This window comes from Amphiura filiformis, chromosome 7, assembly GCF_039555335.1.
Source record: "Amphiura filiformis chromosome 7, Afil_fr2py, whole genome shotgun sequence".
Lineage (NCBI taxonomy): Eukaryota > Metazoa > Echinodermata > Ophiuroidea > Amphilepidida > Amphiuridae > Amphiura > Amphiura filiformis.
Genome location: NC_092634.1, coordinates 16,352,679 through 16,375,490, shown reverse-complemented (window position 1 = coordinate 16,375,490; position 22,812 = coordinate 16,352,679). Strand labels below are relative to the sequence as shown.

The 22,812-nt window shown below is 36.2% G+C and overlaps 2 protein-coding genes across 2 annotated transcripts in view; both read left to right on the top strand.

The window, feature by feature from the left end:
- Positions 1 to 22,812, top strand: part of LOC140157676 (uncharacterized) — a 296,536-nt gene that overhangs the window by 228,305 nt on the left and 45,419 nt on the right. The window lies entirely within an intron of this gene.
- LOC140156475 (uncharacterized) lies at positions 4,024 to 16,839 on the top strand. The gene is made up of 4 exons (XM_072179419.1): positions 4,024 to 4,380; positions 9,597 to 10,278; positions 12,436 to 12,562; positions 16,410 to 16,839. The coding sequence occupies exons 2-4, from the start codon at positions 9,963 to 9,965 to the stop codon at positions 16,837 to 16,839; spliced, it is 873 nt and encodes a 290-aa protein (XP_072035520.1). The 5' UTR covers positions 4,024 to 4,380; positions 9,597 to 9,962.

Sequence of the window (22,812 nt, the reverse complement as noted above, 5' to 3'; positions counted from 1 at the left end):
TCTCACCTTTCGGCAAAATGACCCACATTTTGTTCTTTATCAGTCACTTTTTAACAAATTCGATAGGTTGTCCCGGCCCCATACGTTTCAAGCCAGATTGGCGCTAATGGTGTTGGTCGATACACTAAATTGTATTCACCTATCGCTATGGTACTTAATCCTGTTACATCTATGACGAATCGGCTTGCTTCTTGTCGCCATTTGTATAATGAAGCAAGATATGACCGGGCTAGGCCAGATCCTATGTAACTTTTCTTTGTATTATGACACTATGCAACAATAGGTATTAATCCTTGAATAAACAATCATAATTTCTCTTAGTCTTAATCTTGATATTCCTAATTTGACATTATTATAACCATTGACCTGTAAACGGTTGTTTGTTTGTCAATACGCACGCTAACGACTATCATGTTCTTTCAACACATATATGCAAGTGCAAGCCTTACAATTAGCTTCTTTAGAAAGCAAACATTACGGGGGATATTCATCATTTTCTACCCCGGTATCCAAAGATTTATCGTCTGAATATCAAATCGTGCATAGCAGATACACGTGTATTGATTTAGTTTCCCTCCCTGTATTTACCAGGCGTTGTCGCTGTGCCCCTATTGATTATAGAAAAAAACATGTATGACCCCTTCCAATGGTATTAAAGAGACTAATGCTACGACCACTATTAGTCCAGTCAAATTATGAAATTATCCATCACTAATTAATTGCTTCAGAGTCCATTTCACATGCATCCATCTCCAAAAGCTCACACAAATATTAAAAGTCATCATCATCTTCGTTTTCTTTTTCTCCTTTTTTTCTATTTCTCTTTACTTTGCTTCAAATGATAAATATTTTACATTCAAACTTTGAGGTTTAGATACGAACAAGAAAATCATCCAAGGAACTACTTGCCACAAATGACTCCAATCAGTTGACTTTGATTGCAGATATGTTCTTCCCATCCTACATGAGCACACTGCTGTAACGTGCTTTCAGTGCCATTACATGAAACATCATTGCGTAAACTATTTTCCCGGTCATGTCCAAATCCTGCTCCTATCTGAGCTTTGGCGCCATCAATGGGGAATCCAAGTTGCCGACATACTACCACGCTTTCTTTTTCACCCCACGAGGCATCACAAAGTGGAGTCCATCCACCATTGTGAAACATTTCGACACGACCTTCGTTATAAGAATGGCCTCCGAAGAGGCGAATATCTTGTTCTAAAGAATAAAAAGAAACATTCTAGGTTTATTTCCATAAACAAATCCTGAGCTCAGAAAAAACAAATAACAGTTTTCAACAGTTTTCATGCATTTTTCAACCGAAATATGTCAACTCAAAATGGAAGCGAAATCATACTATAGTCATGTTAGTGTTAAAGTCCACATTCTCACCTATAATATCGTATTGTCCCTGCAAACTCCTCCTCCCCCTGAATTGGTCTTTTATCTAGCAGCATAAGACTCGTTTAATGAGCCTAAGTTAGAAACTGAACTGAAATAGGTTATTTGCTAGTGAACTTAATGCGAGTCGGGGCGGCACCTGAGCTTCCGGTGTTTGTGCTCAAATTATTGAGATAATGATGCTCATTGTAGTGGTTTTTTTGCATGATTTTTCCTGGGAAATAGCGAAAACCTTCGGTCTATTATTTGTCATATTAACTCAATAACTGCAATACATATGGTAATATAAATGTGTTCAGTGGCTTCCGTTACCGTTTCCTATAAGATCTGTGAAATAAACTGTATTATTCAAGTAAAATCTGGAAAAATATGGCATGATGGTTCCGACACGCCTTAATAAGCTTTTATAGAAGAAAGAGTTGATAATTCTACTTACCACACGACACTCCAGCATCTAAAGAATGAGAGCAATCATGTTTTTCCCATCCACGATGCGGACATTCACCTAAGACATTCTCATTGCCAATACATGAAACATCGTCAAGGAAGATAGCTCCAATACCTTCTCCAAACCAAGCATAATCATAATCGTTGGCCCCTTCACTACGGAATCCAAGTTGACGACATACTACCATAGCGTCTTCAATCGTCCATGCGTCACCACATACTGTACCCCATTCGTTATTATGGAATATCTCCACTCGGCCTTCTGCTAGATGTATGCCTCCAACCAAACGAATGGCGTTTGCTTGAATAATTATATAATTGAAAGTATAATTGTGATATAACTGTCTGAAATATCTTAAAATTATCATTGTAAAGAGTCAACTTTTATAAATAATTTTTCATGAAAAATTAAACTTACATCTTGTATTGAAGTCTAAGGGCGAGTTTCTCGACGGGTGGCTTAGCAGTTGGCTTGTTTAGCCTCAAGGCTAACGCGAGGTCGTAAGACCATGCTTAACTGAAAACATATTTCCCCGAAGCACGGCTACCATAGCCTCGAGCCTTCATTGGCCTTGTGTGCCAGGCTTGTAGGATTATCACCAGACTTCGCTAAAAAATATATTTCTCGAAATTAGTCTTATATGTAGCCGTAGTCTATGCAAGCCTGTTAGGCAAGGCTTACAGTGCTTTTTCTGGCCCTGTCTCAGCATTTTAATTTATAAATAGTTTAAATTGTAAAGGGTTAAATTAGGCCGAATTCCTTACAAGTGCATAACATATCACTCCTGGTCCTGATCACTCTCGCTTATTCAACATTTTTTTAAGTTTGCCTGTTGTCTTTCATTAAAAAAAAAAGAATTAGGTTTCTAACATGCTTTGTTGTGTACCTGGACTCTTTTGAAATCCGACACCTAAAATTCCAAGATATGCAAATTAGGTATTTTTTTGCTTTTATTTAACCGAAGTGTCCTTGAAACCATGAAGTGTCTAGCATGTTTAATAAGAAAAAAAGTGCTTTTGGTGGAAACCTTCCCTTAAACCAAATCATGTTGTCCGTAAAAGAACATTTATTCCTGTCTAATAGTGATATTGTAAATATCATGACGAGATACGAACGATATGCCTAAATTTATATATTTTGTAATTGTTCTGCTCTATTGCGTCTCAGGATATTTTTACCAAATTTGTCTTACTTCCATTGTATGAAATCAATGCCTTATCTAGTATATTATAGGCCAGAGATAGGCACACCAAATACTAATTGAAAAGGTCAGATTAGTTCTGCACTAATATTTTAGCGATCACATCGCATATTTTACAAAAGGATCATGAAGCCCAATCTATTCCCAACATATCAGTGCAAATTGCATTTGATTCGGTCCAGTGATTACAAAGAAATGGATGAATAAGCAGCTCATTTCAAATTTGAACGAGAGGAGCTTTAGCCCTAGAAACCGTTTTTACTTTTACATAACATTCAAAATATGTGGATATGTATTGTGTGCTAAAACGGAAAATATTCAAGGGTACTTAAAATATATCAAGATTATGAGGATTTAGCATCAAGACCCGGCAATATTGTCAACATACGTACTTTTCACATCAAGAGTTACGAAATCTAATCAAGACTTCAAAAAATAAATCAAGGTGTTTGCTATTTATTGAAGAACTTGTATTTTCCCATGAAATGTTTGCATAATTTCAAGACTTATTCCGCCAAACTTATCAATACGCAATTGAGGCGTGAATAAAAAATCATGACATTTGAAGTCAAGAAGTGCCACCAGTGCGTCAAGATTCACGTGATCATACCAATATTCACGTGATCAAAATCGGAAAACATGTGCGTTTGGCGAACGGCCCATACTAGGGGTGAGCAAAATGCATGTTGAACAGAGTTGGGCGATTACCGTTATATACTTAGGGGAAAACGTTATTTTTCAAATTGTATTACACTCTAACTTACGCAAACCCTAAAAATTCTTAGTTTTATGCTAATTTGAATGATATTAAATCGAAAAAAATTGTTATCACTGCAAACGTGTTCAGGAAAATAGAATAATAGTATCGTTCCCCATTGTCACGTCCCAGTTCCATATTTATATCGAATAGCCCTTTCCTAACACCGAACCAGTGCAACATTCATGACATATTCACAACGTAAACAAACATCGAACATTTTATAATTTCTGCTTTAGACTACTACTATTTTTACATGTTGGCGTTCATTGTTTATTAATAGCGATGGTTGATCTACCGAGTTAATTGCATTTTTTTTTTGTATAATTGATAAAATTTCCATTCTGTGCGCACTGTTGTTGACATTATTTTAATTCATATTTTTAAGCTTACTCAACTCAAGACAAGTATCCATGAGCATGATGCATTGTATAGTATGCATTGATTGGTGATTGGATGTGATGATTATGCATGCGATGCATTGATGCCGGGTATGTCAAGTATGTGAAGTAGTACTGAATGCATAAATTTTGCATTGGATTCATGAATCCACATCTTTAATCATTTATGGTGAGTACCCGATCATTTCGGAAATTATTGGACTGATTATTCGGACTACATATTATTCGGAGTTCGGACTATAGTCTATATACGACTACAACTCAATACAAAGTGTAAATTTGTAGTTTTCTGTTAATGTTATCAGTCAGGCCAAAATTGTGGGTCAAGCACCATGCATTGCAATTTTGCATGACATCCATCGAATGGACGTGTTGTGTGTCACGACTCACGACACCGGCTCTCAGAATGTATGTAGGAACCCATGGATGGATTTGATTTATGTATGACATGCATATATCATGCATTCATATGCAAATATGCATTGCATGAGCATAATATAGTCATGTGATGTACTGTAGTGAGGAACTTGACCTTGTGTCCTTTATCATATGGGTGTCAATCATGCGATGTACGATACTGTGTCGGTGGGGAATGAAAATGTACATTTAGCCAGTGCCGGTCCACACAAATTACAGTGGACTGCCTTCAACAAACTGGCAAGCAGAATATATTTAGGGGTTCATTCATATATTTTCATGACTAAACGGTTGTTTATAGGCACTTGAAACTTGATTCTGAGTTTTATAGCGTCCACCGCCTGCGTTATGAATTTTGTGCCGCTTTGAGATGTAAAATCTGAAAATAATTCATTATTTTGCAAATTACTACTACTAAACCAGAAAGAAAATTTGTTCTGCAAAATTTTTAAAAACTATAGAAAGCCTTGAGAACTATTAGATGAATCCATCTTAATATTTTAGCATTAAAAATATACAGGTTTTTGACCCTTGCTCTATCCAATTATTTCAATTATACCTTTGGGATACCAGGGTAGACTAGAAGAAAAATCAACCTAGCCTAGCCAAAATGTTTTTACCAGATGGACATTGTTGATGTTGTAAATAATTTAACTAGGAAAGACCTAGTTTTGACAAATTGGTGCCAAAATTGATTTCATAATGTTCTGCATGATTGTTATTTGGCCAATTCCACCATTACGGACGTTACAGATGTACATGCAACTTGCAACTTTTAAGTGAATCGCACACATGTTTGCTGTTAGGACAACACTTTATTGCTTAGTATGCTACTACTAGTACTAGTACACACTCTAATGTTCATTATTATGAAGCAATTTTGTTTTGGCTTTCTTAGCTCTACAGAAATTAGAAACGAGCGTTACGGACGTTACGCGAAAGTGCCTGCCTTTTTGACAGATGGTACATATCCTTAAATCTCCATTCAGTTCTGTGTTTAATTTTTTTCTGTTAACTACATTGAGCATGCCCTGACTCCATTCTATGTAAACATGAAAAGCAAGTTTGAAATTAATACTCCTGTATCGTCCTACACTGTTGATTTAGTGTTACGGATGTTACATTTTATCTCAAATGTAACGTCCGTAACGTTTTTCATGATGAAAAAAAAACTGTCAAGGTGCTCCTTAGATTTTTTTCTCTACTATCTTGAAGTAGGTGTGACATCAATCTATGGAGGCATGATTAGTAAGTTTGAAATAAATGCTCCTGTTTTGAGCAATAATGTTCCAAAATTTTGTTACGGACATTACAAAGGCACTTTTGGCATGGAATTGGCCATTTTTGTATTTAATGAGTCAACCCCCCCCCCCCTCCATTTCCCCATCCTCAAATGTATATATGGAGAGGTTAGTACAAATTGGAGTGAAGAAGACTGGCATGGTATATTTCGGAATACATTTAGTTTGTCTTAAAACTTGAAAAACAAAAAGCAAGATAATTATACTATATATAAATGTTTATGTTTGTGGCATTATATTGCAACTGGCGATACCCAATTAGAATGAACAAACGCGCATAAGCATTGGTAAAAGACCGCTGATAATGAAACCTTGAAAATAATGAAATAGTTGCCTCATTATGAGCTGAAAAAAATGGGACGCTAAACTCAACATCAAGTTTCAATAGCCTTATGCCAGAGGGGTCGCAAGCGGTCCGAGGGCATATAAACAACCGTTTAGTCATGAAACATTTTGTGACTCTTATTTCATCAAAATAATAACAAAAAATTACAAGTAACATTATTAAAATTCATGATTTTCCTTCATTTTTCCTACCCGACGATCGGACATCCGGGCTGTTTATGCCCGGCTCTCAACCAATCATGCGCGCTGTTATATAGCGTGTATTAATGAACAACGGATTCAATACAAATGTCAATGTCATATAACTTAATTACGTTGTACATATGTTCAAGCACTTTTAAGATCATTTTCATTGAAAAATACGACAAAACAAGGCCAAGGGGCTGCTTTGAGCACTAGCTGTATGATTTCTATTGATAAATTTCTTATGATAAATAAATTATGAATAATGAATGAATGAGATAGCAACTAGTCTAAGGACACATTATCGCATACTCTTCGCCTCAGCCTGTTTGGTTCCCCTCCGTTCACCTGTTTGTGTGGAGGAAAATAACCTTGCGCACAGATAATCTGGAGATCTGTACGAGTTACAGTGATGAAACTTAGCAGAGAGTACATTTGTAGCACAGCCAGAAGTTTTTCTCCTGATTTGCTTTTCAGCGCAAAATATGCGTTAAGGCCAAAAAAAAATATTGTTGTGTTGCCCTCAAGTGGGAAAGTTGGGTTGGACGGTCGGGATTTCTTTTTTTTTAAACCTTCAGTTTTAAAAATCTGATCAAATATTAAAGGAGGATTTACGTGATCCTAGCATCCTCTTTTTATGACATTTTTCAGTAGATATCCACGAAAAAAGCTTATTTCCAAAATTTCAGTTGATTCCGTCATCCGATTTTATGCGTTTGCGAGTTATGCATGATTATGTGTATTACACTGCTCCATAGACAATGCGTTGTAATTTCGTTCTGCACCAGAGCGAAATTCAAATTCCACGATATCTTTGCAAAACGAATTAATCTGCAAGAAATATTTTGTACACAAAAACATTATGTAGCCAGAGGTTTCCAGTGGTGTAAAAATCTCACCTTTTTTTTTTTTTTGTGAAAAGGGGGGGGTGAGGCTGTGGATCACGAAATGCCCCTTTAAATAATGCTTCTTCAATTAGGGGACATATAAATGTTAATTTTGACTTCTGGATATTTGAGGTCAGGGGGCCCATTTTCCTTATTTACCTCACATTCGCACATTCCTCAAACTTGGTGGGTGGTGTATCTTGACCCCAGGCAGAACAAGTTTGTATTGGATAGTGGTCAAGGTCACCTGAGGTCATCCTCAGGTCATCTGAGGTCAAATTAGCAAAAACTGCCGTGAGGCCATAAAACTTGGCAGGTACATTTACATTCAACATTTAAAGCCACATTTTTGGAAGGTCATTTTGGGGTCATCTGGGGTCACCCAGGGATCATATGAGGTCAAATTAGTAAAAACGGTCGTATGGGCATGAAACTTGGTGGATACAGTCAACATTTAGAGCCATATTTTTGGAAGGTAAGTTTGGGGTCAACTAGGGTCACCCACGGGTCATTTGAGGTCAAATTAGTAAAAACTGACGTATGGGCATAAAATTTGGTGGGTACTGGTACAGTCAACATTTAGAGCCAAATTTTTGGAAGAGCATTTCAGGGTCATCCAAGGTCATCTGAGGTCAAATTAGTACAAACAATCACATGGGCAGGAAACTTGGTGGGTACAATCCCAGACAAACAAGAACCTAGACCTATAACTTTGGTTTATGGTGAAGTCAACACTGCTTAGCAACGATTTTGACAAGGATTTGCAACCCGGACGCAAACAAGCAGACATGTTCGCGTATACAGAACATGTTGCATGTGACGCAGGCGATCACGGCGCAGCAATCACGCAAACGATCGCGTTTTTAGTTCCAGACATGAACGCTTATTTCTCCGCGTCCGACCACCCGACCAAAATCACCTTGGATACGTGGCTTCACCTACTGCCATGGTTAGGGATGGGCAGTTACAGGTCTAGGTGGTATGTCTATGGGTACAATCAACATTTAGAGACCAAATTTTTGGAATGTCATTTTGGGGTCACTCACCATGGGTCATCTAAGGTCAAATTAGTAAAAAAAATATTGAATAAGTGCGCCCACATGATCCCACTTTTTTTTTTTACTTTTTATCAGTTATACATGAGCTCCTTTAGCTAATCATCCAAAAAGATGGGATCATGTTGGCGCACATTTTTATTGCGGGTCAAAGTTCCAGTTTTGTGCTGCACATAGGGAAATATGCGTCACTTTGGCACAAAGCTTGACCTTTGACCTCTTTTACATTAGTGCCCCCACTTGATCCCAAGTAGCTGTTACTTTTTTTTTGTCTACCAGTTGCCAAAGAAGCTAGAAGATGAAAAATAAAATTGGGATCTTGTTGGCGCATCTTTTTGTGATGCAGTAAAAAGCCCACATTGTGCTAGGTCATTATGAGGGGAAAATAGGGCAATTATTGACCTCCACAATGAGGCTAAGTCCATTTTCAAAAAATCAGAAAAATATGAAGATCAAGAGATCCCAAGCTAATTTTTTTCAGTACTTGCAGAGAATTACCTCTTCTTTGATGAAATGTTATTCGGAGAGTCAGGTGACGTTGGCGCGCAATAATACAGGCATGTAAAAATGTGCGAAAGTAGGAATTTTTGACCTTTGACCTCTGTTAACTACGTGCGCCATCGAAATCCCAAAAACTTTTTGCTGAAAAATGAAACTTGCCATTGAGGTCTTTAATTTCAAACTTGTTCGGCCTTGGGATCTTGATGGCGCAGCCCGTTATGATGCTTTGAAGTTTGCACGAGGGCGCTTTTCATCAAAAAATTGGATTTGCTGATTTTGTGCGCCATCAAGATCCCAACTTTTTTTCTTGGTTTTTGTAAGGTAACCATTTGGTGCTTCAAAAAAATGCAAAATGCAGGTTGGGATAATGATGGCGCATGATGTTACTGCACCTCCAAAGTTTACCATTTGCAAGTAAGGTTCGAGAGGGTGAAATTTCAAGAATTATTTTAAGCTGAACGAGGGCGCTGTGCACGCTCATATTTTACATGAGTGTTGTTGGTGTTAATATGTACCAAAATTATTTTTTAGAGAAAATTCTTTTTTTTTTTGTATCACAACCCCCCTGATTTGGGTACATAATAAGGGAGACTGGCTCTTAAACAAATCAGCAACCCTGAATTCTATCAGATACATGCACATTGTACATGTTCTTAATAATTCAAACTCTGTGACCGTCTTATTTTTACTCAACAGATAGAATTTCATATGGTCCAACTTATGTACATGCTCTACTTTAGTTATGCCTCCTGTTCGCACAAGAGACCGTAGATCTGATGAGGAAGAAGACTTCTGGCTCAGCCTTCCTCGATTTGTTGCATCAGCAATTCATCATGTAAATACATTTGATGTGAATGTGGCAGAGATGTACCACAGGCAAGTTGATGACATTTGTCAGACAATACATGTCATGTCACTTCGAGCCCGTGACATCCAATTTGAAGGCAATGTTGACTCTATTGATGAACTTGTCCACCTTATAGAATCAATGCTTATGCATTTTTAGCTCTCAGAGATACTTTTGGCAACAGAATCCAATCTCTCCAAGTACGTGACTTTTGCATGCCAGAATCCTCTGCATCTCTTCTCGTTTTACCGAGATTAACTGGAAGACCTGGACGTCCACGGCTGAATATAAATCCACAACATCTCCAATCACTGAGGGATTTGAATTTTTCTTGGGAGGCCATCGCCAAAATGTTTGGCACTTCATCAAGAACAATACGAAACCGTAGACGTCGTGATCCGCAATTCCAGGATCTTGATATGGGATACTCAAGCATATCTGACAACCACCTTGATGAAATATTGGAGGGAGTTTTGTCCATCTCCGAAAGATCTGGAGAGACGTTTATGATAGGTGCCCTTAGATCAAGAGGTAAGGTTGCATTACTGAGTTACAAAACAAAATACATTTTGTAATGCAGGGTTATTGCAGGCACAGAAAATTGCAAACAATTTGAGAACAAGCAAAAGTATGTGACACAGATTCAGATACATTCATATGTACTACATGTACTAGGGTTGTTGTGGAGTAAAATTTTCATTGTCAACAATCGTCAAATCGCAAGATCCGACGTTGGTAAGTTGGCGACAAAGCAATACATCAATAAAGTCAAAATAACTAAATCATATTTGGGTAAATTTATATACACTATCTAATCCTGCACATTATGACACCCAATTGAATCCAGTGTGACTTAAGGGGGTACTACACCCATGAAGTAAATTTGTGACAATTTTTGCATTTTTCTCAAAAAATAATAACACACTGGTAACAAAAGTTATGTATATCATTGGGGCAAGGAATCCAATTACTACACTGAAATTTCAGTGACTCGAGACAAGCGGTTCAGTATATGAAAGGAAGCGAGGTACATCCTAAGCGGTACCTTATTTTTATCATAAATAACAAACCGCTTGCCTTGGGTCACTGAAATTCCAGTGTAGTAATTGGATTCCTTTCCCCTATAATATACATAACTTTTGTTACCGGTCGTGTGTCCCTAACTCGCCACCCTTAGCGTTACATGACAAATATTATGAAGTTTTACACCAACCAGGTTTCTAATTAGATTATCTCGACAATCATCAACCCTAAACTAGCAAAAGTATACATTTTTTGAAAGCTGAAGGCATAAGCAATTCAGATATATACATTTCAACTCATTATACGGGGTGACCTGCAAGTTAAACAGGGTGGAATAAAAAAGATTTTGATAAAAAATGTGTCACTCAATGCATTGCTTATTACCAACTTACAGTAATAAACTGGAAGTAAACAACATTCATTTGGTTAGAGGATATGGAGAGCCAACAGTCTTTGGAAGAAACCAAAATCACAGCTGTTTGGTAATCTCGGAATATTGGGTGTCCCAAAGTATGTTGATTGTTTTACAATTCAACATATTTTGAACCTAAACATTTTCCACCTAACCAATACAGAAAAAACACGTCCATATTTAGATTCCTCGTCAAATTTCCCTTCAGAAAATCTATAATTTGACTATGATAGGATAAGTAATTACAATTTTACAGTAACTTGTAGATTTTGAAGACATCTGTATTACTTACTACAGTGTTTAATATGACAGCGGGTAGTTTTGTATGGAAAAGTTTGTATTTTCTAGACTAAACCAATCATAAATTATTAAAAACAATTAGTAGAATTGTTTAGCTGTAAGGCCATGAGTGTTTTAGATGCTAAATAGAGTCAAAATCCAGTTTACAGCCTTTACAGAAGCAGATTACGCACTAAAAATACCAATCCCATAGAATTTGTGTGTACCACATCCCCCACCACCACATCCCCCACCACCGCCACCCTGTCCATTCTGAATTCTATGAAGCACAGTGTCAGTATTAAAAAGTTCAAGTATTTCTTTTTAAAGGGTTGAAAGTGCATTTTATTTAGCAATAAAATGAGACCACAAGCATGACAATACCTTCTTGCTTGACAGAGATATCATCATTTGTTTTGAGTCGACTTTGGTAAAATGTAACGTTGCCACCTTTTTTTGGTGGCGAGCTCAAGACACACGACCTACCACTGTGTTATTAGTTTTTGAGAAAAATGCAAAAAAAGACACAAATTTATTAAGGGTGTAGTACCCCCTTAAAGTTATTTGATTTAGACGAATGTCCAGTTTTAAAAGTGACAAACTGGCCTACACATGGCAAAAAGATTCCAACAAGTGCAACAATGAGACAACACAGTTTCTTCAGTGAAGCTTTATTTTTTTTAAAGCATAAGTTTTTATTTCAGTTTTTCAATTCCAGTTTTTAAAATTCCAAGTGTTCAGATACTTTTTGGCATATAGTTATACATATATAGGCAATGTGGTGTCTGACACTGGTACTTTGTTGAGTACAGGTCTACGTCAGCCACCATGCCCTAAGGTACTCGGTAGTAGTACCTGCAGAATACTTTTGCAGCATAGGAATCCCTCTGCCAGAAATCATGTATTGTACAGATATCACATTATGACCCTTTAATTTGTGACTTGAGAGTCCTTTCTTTTCCACTTGTTTACAGGTTATAAAATCCAAAGAAGTCGCATAAGGAAAAGCTTACAAAGAGTCGACCCTGTTGGCCGTGCATTAAGACGTCGCCGTGTGATCTATAGGCGTTCTTACAGAGTTCCCCGCCCTAACTATATTTGGTTAGTATGTAAAAGTTTGTTAAATATTGAACATTTGAATAATTAATATTCAATTGCATGATTGCATATTTAGCTGTATCAATTGCATGCCACGCAGGTAACCTGCATGATCTGATGATACTTGTATTGAAGTTAGCAGTTCATGAAGGGGCCACACAATTTCAAGTATGGTACTCAACATATTCAGTATACCACTAGCACTAGTGCATAAAGTAACTTGGAAGCAGAAATATAGTAAGTAATGAACATGCCATACAATGATTATTTACAAACTGTTGATGGTGTCATCATATGCATGTGATATAGGCATTCCTACAGAGTTCACCACCCTAACTGTTAAATCCTGTAGACATTTGAATAATGAATACTCTATACTAATTGGATGATTACATTTCAGCTATTTCATTATTGCATGCCAGTCACTGTTAACCTGCATGAACTGATATGATACTTGTATTGAATTAACCAAGTATTATGGCAGTTTATGAAGGAGACCTAAAATATCATCTAACCAACACCTTTGCATGAAGTTACATGGAAGAAGAAATACGCAGGTAATAAATGTGCCAGTGATGAGGATTATTCCTAAACTGTGTGATGGCATAACCGAGAAGGGATCTGATATATTTGTGGCCATTTTTACTTCTAAGGTAATGTTCATACTAACAGGGGCGACACTAGAGAGGGGGTATGGGGGTGTGACACCCCCCCCCCCCAATATGCAATTTTGACGGCAAAAATAGACAGTTGTCGTCAAATCCTTGTGATTGCCATACATGTGTATTCAAAGCTATGTGATTATCAGCAAGAAAGATACGAAATTGTGCTGTTGTTATGTAATATTAGACCTATTGTGAATGTTTGGGTTTTTTTTTAAATGTCTAAATTTGTCCTAAAATGTAGCTTCAAAATGCTATAGAATATAAAAACTTTAGTTGGAAAGTATGAAAACATAATTGTCCCTTTCTATTAAATGCCCCCCATCATTTTTTTTTCTACCAAGATGTTTCAATTGTTTCTGAATACTGTTCAGTTTCTTGAGAGCAGAGTACATATACATGTTTAAAAAATGCTGCAATTTCCATGCTATCTTGTGTAATAAGCTTACCAGTGTGCACACACACGAGCGGTTGGTAGTTTATGAAAGTCATCATAAAGTTTATAGTTTGTAATTTCAACATGATTTTTAAGCTTACCTAATGATTTTATTGGGAATTATCTTTCTAAAAATAATCTCTAATAAACACATTCGGAAAATGCAATTCCCTCCAGCGTTCAATAGAGTAAAAACGGTAAATGAAATAGGAAATATATCGGTGTCCCAAATAAGGTTACATGTAGATTTTTGAAAATAATCTATGTTATTGTTAACAAATATAAATATCCTTTTCATGACATTATCTATGTACCCTCTACTAGTACCTCTGTGAATGTGAACTTCACAACCTATGTACTTAGCCAGCATTCCAAGCATTCTTAACCAAGTTCTTTACGTGACATTATGCAAAACGAAGTTCATTATACCACCGTCACAGCTACCATGCATTTGGCGTGGCACTTGAGTAGGCCTAGCCATAGCATGGCAGATGTTGTATTTTATTCTGATAAACAAAGAATAACATTTGTTCAGTTTTATTTCCAGAGTTCAGTCAGAAATGTAAAAACAATCAGCAACGATTTCAAGTCAACAAAATCCAAGCAACATGTTATTTATTTCATTATGTTGATGACAGGAGATACAGCATGCAGAACTGCTTTCACCAAAAATGTGTTTTTCTCCAATGGCCATCTTCCCTTATTTGTTACCACCAAAGAGCCAAGAAGCTCTAAAACTGATTTAATTTCAGTGTACAATGATTAATTTTTAGTATATTTCGTTTGTGTAATAAGTTCAACAATGAAAAAGAAGAAAAATATAAAAAGTAGGCTAATCTAGAAATCTCAAAACAAGTGCTTGTGTTCAGTTTTCGTTGTGCGATATTTTGATGATTGGCCACTCTTGACACCCCCTGTCATCTTAGCTCATAAGTTAAGTTGATTTTAAGATACGGAATTGAAACTTAGCAAACAGTTACAAGGATGAATAAATATATGAAAAAATTATATTGTTATATTATACCATCACAAAATGCAGTTCATTTTCTACATGTAACCTTTTTATTGGACACCTTTTGATGTTTTATCAGTTTTAAATGAAATATCACCTGCTTTGTAAGTATTGGAAAATCTTTAATTGGGACATTCTAGAAACGTATCGCCACCTCCATGCTAATTTAAATAAATACATTTAGGTTTGGGCCTGCAAGTTTTCATTACTCAATGTTTTGAGCATGGTAACTCAGTCAGTCTATCCTGTGTGTGGCCAGCAAGCCAAAACACCACATACTAGCTAGCCTACTAGTGAAGTAACATCACACATTATATCTTCATCATCATACTATTTGCATGCAGACTACTATTAATGTCAATGAGTGGTAAACCAGTAATTACCAGCACTAACCAGCAGTACTGAAAAATCACTCTCAGTCCATCACTTTGAAGTCTTTTGTTACCCTCCATTCATATACAGTGATGCAATCAAGCCAAATGAGTTATTGGTTTGACAAATCCCAATTTCAGTTTTCAAGTGTATTATTTATAGTATTCAGTACAATGCCTCATCTTCTTATTCTAGTGATAAAAGGTTTTGATTTTGCAGTAATGTCTACATTATTACAGGCAAAACCTTGTGTGATAATAATACTATGTGATACATTGTACATCCCTCATCCCTGCATATACAATCATCACATATGATGCGATGACACAATCAATCACAAGTGGTATATACACACTGTTTTGTTGGCAGACCCAGCAAACACCTGTATGCGTCTTGTCACCCTGTCACTGACCTACTCCCTGTTCCAAAAAAATACAGAACTATGTTTTGGGACTCATCCTATTTTGTCAAATGAAACATAGGTATATCCTAATCCTTTACAAGTCAAATTTTAATTTTGACTAATTTTTTTGAAATAGGCCCAAAAAGCGTGTGTTTTGCAGTGTTTTCCCTACGCTGTGATAAAAGACTTGTAATTTCAGGTTATTCTAATTTTGAAAAAAAAAAAAACTTTTCTGATATCTTTTATAACTGATTATCAGGATTAACAAAAAAAAGTAAATAAATTTATGAATTTACTCATAATTAATTCTCCAAATTTTAAATGCTTAAGACTTGTGCCAAGTCTTTGAATAATGTGACTGCAATAATGTAAGAAATCATGCTAAATAACATGATTTTGGCACATTTCCATCAAATTGCAAAACTATTAAAATTTGACTTTTATTGCCAATTAGAACTAACCAACGGATTAAGATTTAGCGATGCTTCATTTGGCAAAACAGGATAATATTTTCTTTAATCCAATAAAATTAGTTCTGTATTTTTTGGAATATGGAGTAGTGCTTGCCATGTGAGGGGTTTGAATCCTGACCAAAACAAGCATCTGCTGTGTTCATCTTCACTCTTTATCCTTTTCTCCTTTTCTTCCCATTCTCCAAAAAGCATTAGGGACATTACCATGATTAGGGTTAATCAGAGAATAAGAAGATTAGGCACTTATGCGTGGAAGTCAAAAATATATCCATATAACAAGGTTTTGATGTTATAATCCCATTTATCAGCTCTATCATTATTATTATGATAATGTTATAATAATAAAATTAAGTTCAGTTAAATTGTACTATGCACATGCCCTGACCTGAATAATCATCACTTGACGGGAGGGAGGGTCTTTTGTTTTGTGGTGGCTAATTTATAACTCAAGGGTTGTAATGTGTAACTCTGGTACCATTGTTTCAATTGCAGGCACATCGATGGAAACCACAAGCTCATTGATCCGTGGGGGTTTGTGATCCATGGTGGGATCGATGGCTATTCCCGACTATGTGTGTATCTGCGCTGTGTCACAAGTAACCGTGCTTCTGATGTTTTGACAGCGTTTGTAGCAGCTGTGGAAATGTACGGCATCCCCGAACATGTTCGTTGCGACTATGGTACAGAAAATGTGGAAGTGGCGCGTTATATGTTGGAGTACAAAGGCCTAAATAGAGGTAGTATTATAACTGGATTATCAACACACAACCAAAGAATAGAAAGGTTGTGGAGAGATGTTGTGCAGTGTGTTTGTACCATATTTGCTGAAGTGTTTGCCTTTATGGAAGCTCATCATATGGCTGATAGGAACAACCCAGCTGCATGTCTTTGCAATGAGATATGTATTCACTCCAAGGATTAATAGAGCTCTTCAAGAATTTGTTTTGCAGTGGAACCACCACCCCATTCGTACTGCCCAGCACATGTGCCCCCGACAGATGTGGGTTCGAGGAATGCTCCAAAACCCTGAGAGATTTCAGCATGATCCTGATGTTCACCACATTGATGAAGAGGGACCAGTTCCATCAATCCAAACCAATAACAATGTGGTTGTTCCATCTATTGTACTAAATTTAGGTGAGGCAGATATTATTGCTCTGAAAGATACAGTCAATGCACTTGATGATGATGGCAATCAGGGTATTCAATTGTTTCTGAATACCGTTGAGTTTCTTGAGGGCAGAGTACATGTAGATGGATAGTTTTAACAGAGCTGCAATACAAGATTTCAATATTTGTATCAAATAATTGTATCACTATGAGAAGAACTCTGTTCTTGGAATGAATGTATGGTTTGATGGCAAGAATTGTAACAATGATTTTTAACTATGTCCAATGCCTTCTATCTTTACAGGGGATGATTTTATATTTGTCACAATTGACAACAGTATTTTATCATGTATTTTCATGCAAAATGTACCTATATTTTGGCAAGAGCTGACTTGGAAGCATTACAGTTGCAATGTAATGTACCATATATGCAACCTAAAAGTGCCAAGTACCCGTCCCATGCACTTTTGCCTCAGTTTTACAAACACTCCAGTCATACAGCCCATAGTGCTTTTTTAACAATTTTGTAGGACAGATGTTTCAAATAGACAATTCATATATCAAGATGTTCAGAGTAATCTGGAAAATCTTTTCTGCTATGTTGTCATATTTGTAACCTGTTTGTTCTAAATCCATTTTTGTGGTAATGGTCATGCTTTTTGTAGTTTTTTGTCATTTTGTACCCAAAAAAGAACACTTGAACTAGCTATTTCTTTGAAACGAGATGAAGTAGAACTGTACTATAAACTTCAAATTTGGTGTGCTGAATACATGACACATGGATATTTTAAATAGATCTCACTTCATTCAATACACTTTATTTATGGGTAAAAATTTCTTTTTTTTTAGTGATTTCTGTCCAATTTTGACCATTATTATGCTTTGAGAATCTTCCATCCTATACTTTATACACATTTTAAAAAACCAATTATTCTGGATATCTGGCACCTGCTGGAGTCTTAAAAGACCTCAAACTGATATTGGCGACCAATTTCACCTGAACACTGAGGTCTCTGCATCAGCTTGCAGTCCACGATCACCATACATGTAGCGTATAGATACCGTAAACCATTTAGCTACCCCACTTTTTACAGAATGTAATCAAGAAAATGAAAATTTTGACCAAATATCAGATTCTCAAAGCATAATAATGATAAAATCGAATGGATCCTTTCACGATACACAAAGATATTGGTCTCACTGTGAGTTTGATCGTAATGCGATATCTTTTAAAACTCATCACAGCTTGACCAATATCTTTGTGTATCATGCTCAATCCATCCAATTTTGTATCAAAGTGTAATTTTTACATGGGAAATTTGTTGAAAAATGATTTATTAGGTAGATTACAGTACTTAATAATCCAAAATATTGTGTTGTTTGTGCAATTCCATTTGTTTGTCAACAATTATGTAAGGGTTTTGGTTAAAATTTGGTCTTGTATGAACTGCTGAAATCAAACTTGGATCATGCACTATTTTAACTATTTTAGAACCTTTATATTTTGGTGTTGTTGGAGCTCTCACACTGAGGGTAAAAGGTCCTTTGAGGTGAACTTGTCCATCAACCCGTTATCATATGACCAGTTTAAATCCTATTGCAACCTAACTTGGGTCAGAATTACCCCTATTATATTTTGTTTTCTTTGTTATTGTTTTTTAGGCCACATCATTACACCATGTATGTTGTGTTGTGATTGATGTTTTTGTTTGGGTTGAGTGTGTTTTTGTGTCCCCTGTTTTGTTTTGTCTTTGTTTGTGTTGGGGTGGGTGGTTGACTTCCCCTGTGGGGGTGAGTGTGAGAGTTGTCTGATGTTTGTGTATAGTGTTTTCGTTTTGTCTTTGTTTTGTTTTTGTCTGTTCAAAAACATAACAAAAAACCCTGCATTATAATAGCTCTATCATCTTGATCATTGTTTTCTAAACTTTTTTGATACATATATTTGATGCTACATGTATGTATTGAATACTAATTTTTGACTTTACATTGAAGGGGTCTGGTGGATAGGCCATTTTTTGTACACATGTTTTTCTCCGACCACCAGATCCAAGTACAGGGCATAAAAATGTCATATAACAAATGTTAATTTGGTATGTTGTAAAAAGGCTTCATGAAGTGAACTGTCATCTGACAATATATTGTAAAATGTCATATGAACTGAACTGTCATCTGACAATATACTGTAAATGTATCAACTGAACTGTCATCTGACAATATATACTGTAAAATGTCATATGAACTGAACTGTCATCTGACAATGTATTGTAAAATGTCATATGAACTGAACTGTCATCTGACAATATACTGTAAAATGTATGAACTGAACTGTCATCTGACAATATACTGTAAAATGTATAAACTGAACTGTCATCTGACAATATATACTGTAAAATGTCATATGAACTGAACTGTCATCTGACAATGTATTGTAAAATGTTATATGAACTGAACTGTCAGCTGATAATATATTGTAAAATGTCATATGAACTGAACTGTCATCTGACAATATATTGTAAAATGTCACATGAACTGAACTGTCATCGGACAATATATACTGTAAAATGTCACATGAACTGAACTCTCATCGGACAATATATACTGTAAAATGTCACATGAACTGAACTGTCATCACATGAAGTGAAGAACTACCGAATGAAATGAACAACCATCTGACAATATCATTTTGTCATAAATGCCATATAGAAATTACCAGTATTTACATGCAGTTTGAAATTTTGGTGTACGGGGATCATTCAAAAAATTCTACCTCCATCATTACATCTATGTTATCTTACATGCCAGGATATAAATATTACCCATGATTATACTCTCAAATCTAGGCTAAAGCCCCGATTTCTACTCCGTGATACGGAAAAGCGGAAAAATTCACGAATTGGGTTTGCTCACGGAAATTTGACAATGTCACAAAATAGTGAAAAAATGTATAAAATGTCTAACTTTGTGTTGATTTGCAAAATTAAACAAAGAAAGGTGATGTTTAACAGTAATCAACCATTAAACAATCCATTATAGCATTAATTCTAGAGCCCATGCTGCAAGATTCTGACAATACTACTGTAAAAGGTAAGACAAATACACTTTTAAAACATGTTTGTTTTAACTTTTCAGTGTTTATAGTGGAAAAGCGGAAAATCACGGAGGCCGTCCAATTTGTAACACGGAATTTAAATTTTGTAACACGGAGAAATCGTTAGGCTTTAATCTAGGCTACAAAATAAAATATATTTGGTGAAAGGGTAATTCTAAGCAATGGATGCATCTTGATGTGGAAATAAGATGAACAGTTTGTTAATAACCTTATATACTTACAAAATACAAAGACTGTGCATAAAACTGATTTGATTTAACCAATTTATATGGCTTGAACCAGTAAGTGCTCACCTGATCAAAGTCAACAACCTATAGAAAAGGGTTAATATTCTGAACAACGTGTCGATTCTATTGTAAAGACACAATACCTAGGCCTAGGAAAACTAATATCAGTAAGCATGAGATATTGATTAAATTATTTTAATGATTTCCACTTCAGATGTTGGCAACCTTTTTAATCAAAATTAGCCTTTCTTCCCAGACTGTTTCCGATGTACCAAATCTGTATTCACTTGAATCAACACATCTTAACACCAATAATGACATTTTATTCAAATATCTTTTATTATGTAGCCAAGATTGAAGATATAACCATGGTAATTTAGTCATTTCAATATCCTGACATGTAAGGTAACAGAGATGTGATGATGGAAGTAGAACATTTTGAATAACCACTGTACATTGTGCCAAATATCTTTAAAAAATCCTAAATGTGATATGTGACAGTATGTGATGCAGGAGAAAGAAGATAAGCAAAACAGGCTATAACTATGTATAGTCAAAGGTTAAAGTGTTGTGTATAGATAAGGTGACATCAATTTTTTATCAACAATGGCAAGGGACTGGCCTTTAAATATACATGTATGCATATGAAATCACCTTATAGTATTTTTGCCCTTTGTTGAATTTCAAGAGCACAGGTCCATAACAAAATAGGATGTGTGCCCATATACTGGCAGACAGACGAAACAATGAAACCTGCTGGGGAAATGTTTGGTATGATACTCATGTCAACTCATCTACAGGTGATTTGACATGTGACATCGATTGACCGGGCAGTTTGTCAGCAACAGCCATTGTTCTTAGCCTGGCAGAGGTGCAAAAAGCTAAAACTATGTGCATGCATACTATGCATGCACATATTTTGCCCAGAACAATAAGGGCATGTGCTTTTAAAACTCCCACCACTCTTCTTTCATATAGTACTGTACAAGAAGGCAATTGAAAATAATGTTCTAGCATATATATGTAGGACAATCCTCACCCTCATTTATAAACAATGATGCTCACCTCATCTATACTAGTTTTAAAATGAAGCCCAGTTGTTATATATGTGGAATGAATTAAACAAAACACTTTTTTACATTGTGTATAAAGTAAAAATTGAAATAGTTGAATCTGTTGTCTCCTTCTTTTTGTTCATGGTCTCTTGCATCCAATACCTAATAATTGGCCTATTCCGCCCCTTCCACACGTGACATGACAAGTTTTGCACTGCCATCACATAAGTATGGAAAATGAAAGCTTGACTTGGACTCTCCCTATGAACCTGCAAAAAAGTGCTCCTTGAAAGTGGGTGAGGAATGGGGATGTGAATGTAAGAAGCCTGGGGCTAATCCATGTCTCCAAGCACTCCCTCACATCTGACCTTGTTTGTGAAAATAAGATTATGCCATAGGACATTTGATACAGTAAAAAATGCATAAAAAGGTGTGTTATTGCATCATGGGGAAGGGGTACCTGACAAGGTCTTGGGCTTGCCCCTATTTAATTATGACACATAATATACCACAGGATATGATTCTGGTAAAAGCTGCCCTGAAAAGCAGAAGGTGGATACAAATTTCCTGAAGTCTTGGGTCTAAGTACTGTGACTACCCCTCCACAAACCCCTCCCTTTCTCCACACATTGTCATTGCATATTCCACTTCCTGGAAGAATATGATGTAGAAATAGTCACAAAAAAAATTATGGTAAACCATTTCCCTTATAAAAAAGGAATAGGGCCTACGCTACTCATGAAATAGGCTTATGCCGGGTAACGGTGAACTGATTATTTACTGTACCATTATCAAGAGGGGTCGGGCCGAATTAGAGATTGTTCAACGGGGTTGTAAGGGCCACTTGCAGCTGATGAAGTGGCCTTGGGACTTAGCACTGTGCATGTGGCCTGACAGTTCTTGTGTGGCCAGGACTTTTCAGAGGGGATGAGGGAAGGTAACTTTCAAGGGGGGGCAAATTAGACACCACCTCAAAAGAATATCAAGGTCATTTTGAGGTCCACTTTTAGTAGCAGGATTCTATGTAATTTGGTGTGAACGATCACTTAAAAAAAAGACTAATAAATTCACAAGGTCATTTGGGGGCCATCGGAGGTAAAAATCACAAGGTATAGATTGTTGTGCATGTTCATGAAATTTGGTATGAAAAAAAATGTCAAAGGTCATCCAAGGTCAGCAGATTGTCAGAAGAGCTCCTTGGTATGTCGTGGGGGAATGACCACCTAGAGTGAAGGATAAAGAATGTCCAAGACAATCCGGGGTCAAATCACCATAGATTGCCGCTTATGTTCATGAAATTTGAATTGTGAGCGCATCACTGCACTAAAACAAGATAAAAATGTCAAGGTCATTTTGGGGTCAATCAGGGGTCATTCAAGAAATCACCATAGATT

Excerpts from the sequence above, each read along its gene's own strand:
- LOC140156475 (XM_072179419.1), top strand. The coding sequence starts at position 9,963 with ATGCCAGAATCCTCTGCATCTCTTCTCGTTTTACCGAGATTAACTGGA. Across the intron at positions 10,279-12,435 it reads AGGTGCCCTTAGATCAAGAG|GTTATAAAATCCAAAGAAGT; the intron begins GTAAGGTTGCAT and ends ACTTGTTTACAG. Across the intron at positions 12,563-16,409 it reads CCCCGCCCTAACTATATTTG|GCACATCGATGGAAACCACA; the intron begins GTTAGTATGTAA and ends TTTCAATTGCAG.